Below are 13,104 nucleotides of genomic sequence, written 5' to 3'. Positions count from 1 at the left end.
GTTGCCAGCTGGGTTTAAACCACAACAAAGTGTCATGCCATATTCATGTTACCACAGGTTTTGAAACACTCCAGGAGTAGAACAAAGTGCTTTACATCTACTTGCTTATTTAAGATGACTAGGTGGATACAATAAGACAGACTATTTAGTGCTTCTGGCTGTATTCCTGATAAGGAGTAAATTGACTGCAAAAGACAAAACTGAGATGCCTCGAACATGTTACTGCTAATAGTGGTAAAAATTAAAGGGTATAGCTAGCTTTCAGAAAAGTATTTGGTTTGGCAAATTTCATGGTATTCTTTCACCTTGGAGTGGTAAGGATCTTCTTGTAATATGACAAGCTAGTTTGTAAGAAGGTCTGGGTGTCTTCAGTCTTCATTATTTCAAGTAGGTTTTGGCTGTCAGTTGTTATGTTTGAACCCAAGGCAGTAATGGGCATGATTCTCAGTGTTCCTCCTCCTGTAGTGTCCATAAGGATTTGCTGGTTTTTTTGCCTGTGCAGCAGCATGCACCTTTCCATGCAGTTCCTGCTTTCAACCACACTTTCTGCTGTTGAGAATTTCTATTTGGACATGATGGATCTCTGTTAATAACCTTCAGGTGATGTCTCTTCTGGCTTGCTGGCTTGCTGGACATCTTTTATCAGGTTCATGCATCTGTGGTACACACACACCCCCCACCCATGAACTTTCTCCTTGTGCTTCAGGGAAGAACCAGAAGAATCAGAGCTGCACCATCACTTTTGTACCCAGCAACAACAGGCTTATGTTGATGAAGCACCAGATGATGATGTTCCTCACATGTGAAAAACCATAAGCTATAATGCAGAAGGATGGCACCAAATTAATAGAGTTGAACTTGTCTGAGATTAGACAGCATCTACTACTTACTGTGTGTCAGATACTTTGATCAGTGTTTGATCATTTTCATTCATTCTTCAACTTTCATTATTCCAGATTTAGAGCAATAACTGAGAAATGGTTTGGGAGAAAGGCATTGAAGTATCAACTACTGAAATCTAGTAGTGATCATAGTTTACAGGTGTTTTCTTACAAGCTTCCCAGCCTCACCTGCTCAGTGATATGAGTTGTGTGTTCAGTAAATAGAATCCATCTGCTGTAACTATAAGCAAACTGCAATTAAATTAGGGATTGTTCAATGACTTATGCAGGGTCCCTTATTTTGATAAGCTGCTTTCAAAATGCAATTCAGGCCTTAATGCAAAGTAAAATATAGTTTGAAATTTGAAGATTAATTTACATTGAGTAAATAAAAAGGTTGATGATGTCCTCTACTTATGCATTTAGCCCTTCTTGTTAGACCACAGTCATGTAGGGAGTTTCAGATACAGTGCTACACTTGAGTTGTGTGTCTCAATGTGTGCTCCTAGCCTTATTCAGTGTCAGGATAATACTGTGGTAGTCTCCATGGCATTAATCACAGATGACTGTAGTGACTTACAAAGATGAGGCAACTTTTTTGTAAAAGAGCTGGTACCAATTGAATGATACCTTGTCTTGGCTCACAAGGCCTCTGTGGGGTTGTCTCTCTTGCAGGATCCCTCTAGCACATTGTAGAGCATTCTGATGTCTTAAATTGCAAATCCACACAGACAACGGGATTGAATGTTTCGTACTCCTATATCTAAAACTCTGTTAAACTTTTCATGCTTCTGAAGTTGGGCTGAAGTCTAGTAGTATTATCTTTTCTTTGGCCACGCTGACTTGCTTTCAGGACAACACTACTTGCAGCTTTTAGGTTGATCTTTACATATCCTGTGGGTTTTCTGTAGTGCCACTTTTGTGTAGTGGTCATGGAACATATCTTCACTCTGAAATTTCAGGAGACCTACAAAAATTATCTGAGTCCATGAGATGAATTCTAATGACAGCTTCCATATATGGTTTTCATATGTTGTCGTGGATGTTTTTTTAACAGCGTTCTTCCACCAGTGCATACAAGCTTTGGGGTGATGAAAGGCAGAATAAAACCTAATGCCAGGTTTCTGTGTACTTGACTCAGTCCTGATTACAAAAATATGAAGCTGGCTTTTTCTTGCACTAGTTTAGTGGATCTTTGCCAATTAATTTCATACACTGAGACAGAAGTTTATGGCTTTAAACGCAGTGTAGTTTATTGCAAACAGTGCTTGTAAAATGACCACTTACAGGCTGGAAGCAGAATATACACTACTGTTCACTAGAAAATGGACTAATCTCTTTCAATTAAGGTCAGGATGACAGTTTTTGGAGGAGTTAAGCACTGAAGTTAGTGTATGTAGCTGAAGTCAAATTATAAAAAGAAATAATATCCTCAATGGAATATCCTTCTGGAATTCCTATGAATTCCGTTTCTGTAGAAATTCATTGTAGACAATGAATTTTAGTTCCTAGACTTTATTAACCTCAGAGTTTTGTTCTTCACTGTGATATTGATGCAAATAGTATGTCCCATTTGGGTTTTTTTTCAGGACAGATTTTTTTACCTTTGATTTCTTCCGTGCTATTGAAATTTTTGCTGGTTATATTCCTATAACTTAGTCTTGCAATAAGATCTTTTTTGCAGAAATTGAAATAGCCTTATATGTCTGAAATGATGGTATGGTGACTATTGTAGAGAAATCTGATTTTTTAAATGTATGCTGATCAATAATTTTTGGTTGTCCTGTGGAAATGTATGAATGTGTTATTTGCTATTCAGACGTCTAATTTTCCAGAGTATAATTAGTCTGTGCTTAGTTTTTATATTTGACCTGGAAAATTGTTTTATGTCTTAGTGGTGAGTATTAATTTTAGAATGTATTATTAATGAGGTTGTAAACATTTTGGGGTCTTCTGTTGTTTTTTTCTTTTGGTTTTATATGCCTATTGGGATAGTCATTTATGACAGTTTTGGGTTTTCTCTTCCAAAATTTAGCATTAATAGAATTCAGTTAGTGGGGCTGTTTTTCTTACATACTTTTGCCTGACAATGAGAACTTAGAAACAGCAGCTCTTCTTACTACTTAAAATGAACCAGTACATTTCATAGAACTCATTTAGTCTTATTTGATCAGTACATTCTGAAGAGGTTTTGAGAGCTCCACTGATTGTAGAATTTGTCATGATTCTTTTTTTTTTTTGGTGGAAAAAATTATTACCTGATAATGTTAATTATTTGTTTTGTTTGATCTTCAGACATTAGAGGAATGTTTAAGAATTCCAGTCAAGATGCAGGATTGTCTGGGTACTCTGGTAATGTGATCAACAATTGCTTCCAAAAGTTAGCTTGCTTAGCCCTCTCAATGGGCATTCCGCAGCTCTGATGGGAAACAGCAGCCAAGGACTCCCTCATGTGGTGGGTGTCCCAGACTTCCAAAAGAATTGTGCTGCACTGTCAAAAAGGCTGTTCTGGTTCATGCGAGTAGAAAGTATGTGTTGAAATTATGCAAGTGGTTGACTGTGGGAAGAAATGCAGCAATGGAAGCTCTTCTAGTGCTGAAACAAACAAAAAAAAAAGACCATTGTATACTAGTGGAGCAGTGTTGAGGGAAAAAGGTACCAGCTGCATGCTCAAGTGAAGAAGTTCTACAGCACTGGCTCTAGATTCTGTCAGGGAAAACAAGCTTCTCAGATATGCATGCAGAAAAATTATCTTGCAGCAGCAGCTATTTAAGAGGGAAATTGAGAACACAGGTTTAGTAGATATCTAGACAGCAGGAAACATCAGGACCAGGATTTATATAGTCCGGGAATATCTAGGGTCAAACCTGTTAAAATGTGTGCCCCAGAAAACTTCAGAGAAGACCTAGTAGAATACCAAGATGCTTTAATCACTCATGAAATAAAACTACTGTATTAATCAGCTGCTGTCTAATCATGGTGTTAGGCAGAATGCAATATCTATTCTTCTCAGGAGCTATGAATTGTTGCAGGAGTACTGAAAAGGCAGCATTGAAGTTCACTGTGTGTTTATGAGGGACTCCTCTCTTGAAAGGGCTTATTTAACTACTGTTAGGTTAAAAGTTGTATTCATCTACCTTTCAAGGCTTACTTTTAATGTATATCACATAGTTATTTTACACTTTAACGCAAAATTAACAGTTCAGATAACTGAACTCTTAGAAACATAAAACAGTTTGTTTTGGAAGAGAACATGAAAGATCATCTAACAGGGATGATCTTAGACAGGGACATTTGCCCCTATAATAAGTTGTTCCAAGGCCCATCCAGACTGTCCTTCAACTTCTCTAGGGATGGGCCATCCACAGTTTTTCTGGGCAACCTGTCCCGGTGTCGCAGCATAATCACAGTAAAGCATTTCTTTCTTACACCTGATCTAAATCTTCCCTCTTACAGTTTAAAGCCATTCCTCCTTATCCTATCACTACATATCCTTGTAAAATGTCACTTTCCAGCTCTTTTTCAGGCTCCTTTTAGGTACTGGAAGGTGCTGTAAGATCTCTCCAGAGCCTTCTCTTCTCCAGGCAGAGCAAACTTAGTTTTTTTAGCTCGTCCTCACAGGAGAAGTGCTGCAGAATCCATCCCCCTGGCCCTGCTGGCCACACTGCTTTGGATGCAGCCCAGGACATACATGGCTTTCTGTGCTGTGAATGCCCATGGCTGGGTCATGTCCAGCCTCTCATCCACCAGAGCCCCCACATCCTCTTCAGCCGGGCTGTACTTACTCCATTCTCTTCACACCCTGTGTTTGTCCTTGGGATTGCCCCAACCTAGGTGCAGGACCTTGCACTTGGCCTTGTTGAACTTCACCAACTTCAACACCGAGTTCAAGACGACTGAGGTCGTCACAGATGCACAGACCTTTCAAGCTGTCCAGATCCCTCTGGATGGCATCCCTTCCCTCACGTATATTGATGGTGCCATGCAGCTCAGTGTTGTCAGCAAACTTGCTGAGGGTGCCCTTGATCTCATAGTCCATGTTGGTGACAGAGTGAAACTGGGCCAGTCCCAATAGTGACCCCATATGAACATAACTTGCTGCTTGTCCTTGGTGTCCACTTGGGCGTTGAGATACTGACTGCAACTCTTTTAGTGTGAACATCCAGCCAAGTCCTCAGCCACCATGGAATCCTTGTTTCTCCAACTTAGAGACAAGAATATTGTATAGGACAGTATCAAATGGGTTGTGTAATTGTGGGTAGATAACATCAGTAGCTCTTCCCTCATTCACCAACACTTCAACCCTATTGTAGAAGGTTGCCAAATTTGTCTGGCACAGTTTGCCCTTAGTAAAACCATGCTGGCTTTTGTCACCTCTCTGTTTTCCTTGTGTCTTACTGTAATTGGAGGATCTGCTTCATGATCTCATGCCCAGAGATGGGACTGACAAGCTTGTAGTTCCCCTACTTTATTTATTTCCCTTTTTGAAAATGGAGGTTTATGTTTCCACTTCTTCAATTAGGAGGAACTTCATCAGACTGCCACAGATTCTCAAATATTACGAATAGTGGTTTAGCCATTTCCTTTGCCAGTTCCCTTAGGAACCCGTGGATGTGTCTGACCAGGTCTTAGAGACTTGTGCACCTTCAGGTTCCTTAGATGGTTTTGAACCTGATGCATTTGTACAGTAGGTGGTTCTTCATTGTCCCAGTCCCTTTGCTTTATACAAATGGGCAGTGTGGCTGGAACACTTGCTGGTGAAGATTGAGGAAAGAAAAGATGTTCAGTATCCCTCAGACTTTTCTGTATCTCTGATAACCAGGTCATCTTCCTGTTCCTGAGAGGGCCCACATTTTCCCTAACCTTTTCTTTCACCAATTTTCTATGTAGATGCTTTTCTTGTTTGCTTCGACAAACAAGATCCCTGGTCGGATTTAATTCTTTAGCTTTCTGAGAGGGTTCTGTCCTGCTTTAAGGAATGTTGCTGCTACCTTTAAAAGCAAAACATTAAAAATGGGTGTCACCTCTATCACATCTACTTTAAATGACCTCTTTTTTTTCTGGATGGCATCTATTTGTTTTGAATATTGGGCAACAGAGAATTTTCTTTGGGCTTTTACAGCTGTGTGCATTATTTATAGTTTATAGGAAACATTTATGAAACAACTTAGGTAAGATATAACTTTACTTGTGGTTCTTCTCTGGTGAGTATTGTGAATTAGCTTGTGTAGTTTTGAAGCTAAAAAAGTCATCTTTCAAGGCACAATATTAAATGCAGGAGCACCATGACCACACCTATGATTTCCTATTTCATTATTTCAGAATGAAGCTTTTTTGGTCTTTTGGTGATAAGTGCATGTGAAGTCTGTCTGGTTTCCTTTCCTAAATATTGAATTAGTGTATCTATTACTTGTCTTTTAATGGTAATAATTACTTCATTTATGCTTTTCTGGTGTACACTTGGATGTCCAATCAGTCTCCTGAGCAGTCTGATTAGACAGATTAGAATTAAGTTGTTTGAAGTAACTTTTTGCCCTTCCCCTCTCAAAATTCATTCCATCTATTGACTGTAGTGCCAAAAAGCAACTTGGCATTATCTAATTAATTACTGTTTAATTTGCAACATCATACATGTTGATTAAGTTATATTTATGAAGCTCAAAAATATGCAATAAAAATGGAACAGTTTCCCCTATTAAATATAATAGCATAGTGCTTTCTGTGCTTTTTCTTGTAGGCCACAGAGGCTGAACATATGTCAGTCACTAATGGATATAGTATGTCTGTGTTCAAAGAGATACCTAATTGAAAAGATTTTTTTGCCACTTGTGGTTGAATTTGACTTTTTTACAAGTGTCTGTTACATAAAACATAAAATGTAAGTAATAATTGTGAGCTTCCAATGTGAACTTTCAATTGATAGCTTGTGAGATGCAGTACTTCTACTATGTGGCTTTTGGTTTTTCAGATTTTTTTGAAGAAAATTCAAGTCAGACTGCTTTTCCCAATTTATTTCCTCAGTCCTTCCAGATCATTTAATAATTTTTACTTTTCCTAATCCAGGTGACTTTTGCCAATCATTTAACAAACTGTTGGGATTTTTCTGCACCATGTTGTCTAATATTCATAGTGTTGAAAGCATAAAATATGGCAGGAATTTTACAGAAACATCTTTAAACAGGTTTGTGAAGTAGCCACAGGAACTATCCAGGAGATTAAGGTCAGCTGATAGTTAAATAAGAAGCTCTTGACACTCCTTTGTTTAGGATAATCTAAATTTAATAATACTTGTAGATCTGAGTTATGAGATTAATGACACAGATATTCTCTTGTCTGTTAAGGCTGAGTAGGCCTTAATTTCAAAGATACTCAAGAAGTAAAACTGTTTATTTAAAATACCTAAACACATAGTATCAGAGCACCAGGACAGCAGACTTAGAGAGGTGTAAGAGTTTTTTCAGATGGTGTCATGAATCACAAATTGGAAACACAAAGCCAAGGCAAGAGCCTAATGGAGCTGGCCCTGTCTTAGTAGGAGACTAAGCAGCTTTTTGATACACATTGAAATCTGGGGATTGTTTAACTTGCTGATAGCTATAGATTTACCTTCTTCCGTCACCTTTTTACAGACTCAGACACATATCTATTTTTAAGAGTGTTACTAGACTTAGGTACAAATGTGTGTTCTGCAAGACATTGCTGTCTTGGCAAATGGAGTTTGGTGTGGAAGAAGCACAGATGGAAGAGTCCAGTTCTGTCATTGTTCTGTCCTGTCCTTATCTTCAGGCAATACAACTAGTTATTATATTCATTAAGTAATGAAGTTTCTCTTAAACATCCTAAGTGGTGGCTGATTTGGTTTAAATCTGCCTCTCCTTGTTTTATCTTGAAAGCAAATGTTTAGACATTGAGGGATGAGGAAAAACTGCACAGAAGGAGAATTGGTTTGAGTTACCCTGGCCAGTTGCCTCTGATTTTATTTGAGTAAAATTTGTGCATGGTGGATGTGCTGGTCTCTCTATCTGAAATCCACAATAAGATAAGACTTCTCTTAAGCATTTATTGCCGTAGTGGTACATGAATAAGTTTGGACTGAAGTTCTTGTCACTTAGAACTTAGAAATGCAGTTCTTCCTTATAACTTACTTTGTATTTTCCCACCACCTGTCAGACATAGCTTGGAATTAGATATCCGATGGGATGTTTGGAATAGCTGCTTCCACTGCATTTTATTAAATGCTTGTCTGAATTTTCTGGAAGTCAGCTATCTGTCTGTGAACTGACAAACCACTTAACAAGAGGTTAATAAAAGCAGGAAGATGTAAGCATGGTTCCTCAAACACTGATTCTAGAAATCAGATTTGATTTATAATTATTTGTATTGCTTGTTCAAAGTCAACATTTATCTTTCTTATGTGCTGTTGAAGAAGGTGATTTTTGGCTCTCAATTATTGCTGATGTTTAATTAAACCACTAATCTTCAGACAAAGTTTTAATGTTTATTAAGTTTTGCATTTTCTTGACCTTTCTAAATAAATAAGGACTTTAGAGAAGACTTTTGAATTTTATGTGATAACCTAAGTAAAACAAAACTGAAGTAAATAGAATCCCATTTACAGATTCACTGAGGGTGAAAAGAACTTCTGTAGATAATCTAGTCATTTCCTGTTTCTGAAGCAGATTTTCCTTCAGCAAGTTGCTCAGGTCCATGTCCATTCAGTCTCTTCAGTATCTCCAGGAATGGAAATTTTACAACCTCTCTGGCTGCCTGTTTCAGTGTTCTACCACTCTCATGGTGAAAGCTTTTCTTTAATTGTAAAATCATAGAATAAAATTGCATAAAGTATTTCAGACTTGTTCTGAATAAATTACTGTGGTTTTTGGTGCACCTTCCTAGGCTAGTGTCCTAACATTTATCAAGTTCAACTAATAGTATCTCCAGAAGAATGGTCATTAATTGAATCCTTTTTAACAGCTGGGTAAGCTCTTTATCTGTAGCAGTTTGGGTGTTTTTTATATGAAAAGCAGAACACAGCAACTGAGAGGGATAGGAGAAATATTTTTTCCCATCTTTTTCTGTTAGATCTGGAATGAGTGTTGTATTGGAAACATGCTCTATGAAATAGCTTTCACTTTGAGATTTTAACAGTTTTTAAGATTGTCATTTAAAAGGGCTCCTCATGAGATTAATAACAAAATACCTGAAATCAGCATTTCTGTATTAGTAGATAACACATCACATAAAATGAATGTACAGACAGTGGAAGTGATGGAGGTGACAGGTATAGAAATTGCTCTACTGAAATCAAACTAATAAGTAAAAAAGCTTCTAGGATTAGAAATGTAGCAATATCTAGGCAGAGCTGTAAATGAATACAGAAATGCTTTTGGGTATTTCCATATGGTTTGTTACAGAAACATGACAAAAACTGCTGAGGCTAAAGGCATGGAGTCTAACCTCCTGCTCAGAGCAGGCTTCTCTAGAGCAGGTGCTCAGTCTTCTGTCTTGTTGGGGTTTGGATCCACTGTTAAAGTGTGTAATAACCCGTTCACATATCTATCTATGGATTTATGTTTGCCTGAGGTGCTTTGAGGAGGAGATGTGAAAGAATGGAAGTAGCTTTGGGGGGTGGGGTGGTGGTGTCCTCTGACCTTTGGTGCCACGGTAGGCATAATAGGTGCAAAGTTGTAAATGCCAGTAAGGATGAGCTAGTTAGTAAACCCTCTTATGGTATTTAATTAAGTGCAAAATTTCCTGCTTTTTTTTTGCATTACATGCTTTTAAATGCAGACTGTATAGATACCATACAAGAATTTGATAAAGCATGAATTCCATTATATCATTTTTTGGACCATGAATGAATATGCCATTTGTGCTTTATGTAATGTTGTTTATCCTTTTATATTGTTGTGTACACAAGCTAGTAATTCTAACTAGCATTTTGTGAATTGGATATGTTGGATGCTTCCCTATGGCTTTTTAACAATTTTATCTTACCTTGTTTTGGTGTCTTAAAAAAACCTCAAACCAGCAAACAAAACTACTTCAGAGTATGGAAGTGTTTCCGGAAAGATTTGTGCTAATAAAAGATAGTATTCTTGCTAAATATATATTTTCACTATGTTAAAATTTTCCACCTATTTGCATTCTTATGCACTAGAAGTACTTCTAAAGTAGGATGCTAGTTAGGGATACTGTAAGTTTTGAAGTTGTCAAAAGATGACTACTGCTAAATTCAAGTGTTTAGTGATTGCTTAGGCAAAATTAATGATTAGAAAGGGGCTGTTGTTTAGAGATAATAACTAATGAAAAATGCTTTATGTCCATCTGTTATCTGAATTTCCAGCACTAAAAAACCCTGAAAATAATACTGCATCTGTGGCTTATATTTAGTTCTTGATCAAATACTTGTACCTGTTGTTTTGAATGTTGGAACAAAATGAGCCTTTAAACTCCTTGTTACTGAAAGGCTCTATGTCGTATATGAGTAACATCTGTAACATTTTTTGGCTTGTAATTTGGCTCAAATTCTGACATTGAGTGACTTTCAAATGTACTTCATTTTCAAGCAGTAGTCCAGAATTTTGCTACTATACTTCTTATGTTCAATAAAAAAGTTTGAGTGGGTAGTGGATTCCTGATGTCACTTTCAACTTGATGCTTCTGCATATCCTCTAGTGTTGAACAGATCATAATACACTTCTGAACCTACTCTTAGTAGGTTCAGTAGGCATATCAGTTTTTAAGTCTTGCATTAAACTGAATGTAGTAATTTCTGTGTTGATCGCATGAACAGAGGAAGATACTTGAAATCTACCAATGTCAGTGGAAAAATTAGATGTCGTGATCCTTTGGAGTGGGAGCTGTTCTTCAGTATAAGAAATATTTGCTCAGTATGTGTCTGTAGGTTATAAATAGTTAGCTATTCATTGTGTTGCACTGCAGTACTAATGATGACTTTTGTTTTTTTAATCAGGACAGAGCTTGGGTTATGGTTTTGTGAACTATGTTGACCCTAAGGATGCTGAAAAAGCTATCAATACGCTGAATGGATTGAGACTTCAAACTAAGACTATAAAGGTATGTATGGTTAAAATAATTTAAAGAAACTGAACTGTTTTGACTTCCTGATTTGTTTTACAGTTGTAACAAGCATTCATCTAATGTCAGTACAATAAACTAGGATTGCATGTAATAAATGGTCCTTTTTAGTGTTTATATTTAGACTTAGATTAAGTACAGAAAGTACAGAAAATGACATTTTCTTAACTGACTTAACACTTTAGATGTACAGTTGAATTGCTTTAACTGAGGAATTGTTATATACCTCGGTTGAAGAAATGCAATATTGCCTGTTGTTTGAATACTGTGTGCTTCCTCATTTTCTCACAGATCGTATAACTTCTTTAATAATACTTCAGGTTTTATGTTGCTATTGGTCTTGTTCCTTTTACAAATTCTTAGAATGAAATGCTGAAATACCCATTGGTTATCTATGAATTACTCTGTTTCTAGGGCTCTGGTCTTTATGTCTCTAGTGTTTGGTATTTCTTTCTTTTCCTGTTAAGTTACCACTCCTCACACACTTCTTTACTAAATTCAGTTTCTCAAATTTCTAGAAACAAATCTTGAGAGTTACGTTTCTCATCTCCTCTTTTAATCCAATAACAGGAGACTGAAGATACTCATTTGAGCAATTGAGCTCTGATATTCTGAGAGAGAGGAGATTAAATGAAATTGTCAGGAAATGCAGACTTTTGAACATGTTTCCCATGTGTTGGTGCCTGAGGGCTGTGTTTGTTCCAACTAGACCATTCTTCCTCATTAAACAGCGGGGTTTGCTAGCTGATCACTTGGATAGCTCCCTTCTAACTAGGAGCATGTTTGAAACATGAAATAAACTTCCCCTCTAAAAACATTTTTGCTTAAAAAGCAGTATGGTTTCAGCACTGAATGACAGCTGAAACAAAAATAAAATACAAGTAGTTTTGGAAAGTGTCTTACCTGTTCTGTATTCGTAAGATTTAATAAAGTGGATTGCACTATTTGAAACTTAAATACTGCTTTGTAAAAAATGGTGGCTCATGGCACACAAGTATAGTGGATGAAAGACATGGACAGATCTTTATCTGCTGAAAGCTCCTTGTGTGTTTCTGGCAGACGTCTTGTCTGCAGTCCTCTCTCATTTTCTACTTCAGGGGAAAATTGAGCAAATTAATTTTGTGCTCCAGGACTTTTGAAGCTGTGTTTTTGTGGGGTGGTGAGAAAGGGAGTCTGTTTGCATTCCAGTAGTATTGTTTGGTGTGTAATGCCTTGGATTGAGCCATGACGACTTTAATGTCCAGAATGGTAAACTAGAAGTTCTGTTGACTATGTAAGCAAAAATAAAGGAGGTGGTTAGAGAAAATCAAGCCAGGTCTCCCAAATCAAAATGTTCCCTTTAGGGGGTTGTGTGTAAACATGATGGCCACATTTGAATTTTTAATCCTCCTTCACTTTGCTAAGTGATTATTTTAAACAATTTTCACCTTAAAAAAAAAAGCTGAAAATTGAGTAGACAGATATGAGTGATGACAGTGATGCTTTTTATTTCTTGCCTTCTCAGGACCAAAAAGTGGAATTGTGTAGGTTAGATACCAGACAAAGACCTTCTCAGTGAGGCTAAACTCAGGTGTTTTGTACATTAGATGTCTTCAGCTAAAAGACAGCTGAAACTCTGGTGTTGCCACAAGCCAAAATGATTGCTTCTTTGCCAAAATAAAGAAAATCTCTCTGTAATTAGAGAAAAGTATCTTTAGATGCTAATTGTTAGTGTTACAATTAAATTCTGACTCCAGCTATCCCCAATCAGGTCTGTTGAACTTCAGCAGCACCTTTCAGTGTTAGTGGGCATGACTTGAGTGCAAAAACTGCTTTACTGTCTTCTCCTTTATTTACTCCTCTTCCTTCTTGGACACAGGGTTTCAGGCCAGGTTTTTTGAGACTGGATTTTCCAAGATCACAGAATCATGTTAAGGATGTTAAGGGGTTGGAATGGACCTTCAAGATCATACCTCACCACATATATCTGTGAAACGGTAGAAATGCCCAGCCTGCTGTGAGGCATTGTGTAGCTTACATGTTCCTCAGATTGGCCACAGAGCAATGGTGAGCAGAGGTCAAGTTGATGTCTGAGGTTATTTTCTGCCTCTGGAGGCAGCATCTTGGCTGGAGGAAGTCTCTT

General features: G+C 37.4%; 1 protein-coding gene across 16 annotated transcripts in view; it reads left to right on the top strand.

The window, feature by feature from the left end:
• The window catches only part of ELAVL2 (ELAV like RNA binding protein 2), a 108,754-nt gene that overhangs the window by 75,699 nt on the left and 19,951 nt on the right, over positions 1–13,104 (top strand). For all 16 annotated transcript variants that reach the window (XM_038124658.1, XM_038124656.1, XM_038124657.1 and 13 more), the window contains one exon: positions 10,858–10,961. In XM_038124658.1, the coding sequence (XP_037980586.1) occupies positions 10,858–10,961 (104 nt within the window). The remainder of the gene's footprint in view (positions 1–10,857; positions 10,962–13,104) is intronic.

This window comes from Motacilla alba, chromosome Z (genome assembly GCF_015832195.1).
Source record: "Motacilla alba alba isolate MOTALB_02 chromosome Z, Motacilla_alba_V1.0_pri, whole genome shotgun sequence".
Taxonomy (NCBI): domain Eukaryota; kingdom Metazoa; phylum Chordata; class Aves; order Passeriformes; family Motacillidae; genus Motacilla; species Motacilla alba.
This window is presented reverse-complemented; position numbering and strand designations above follow the sequence as displayed.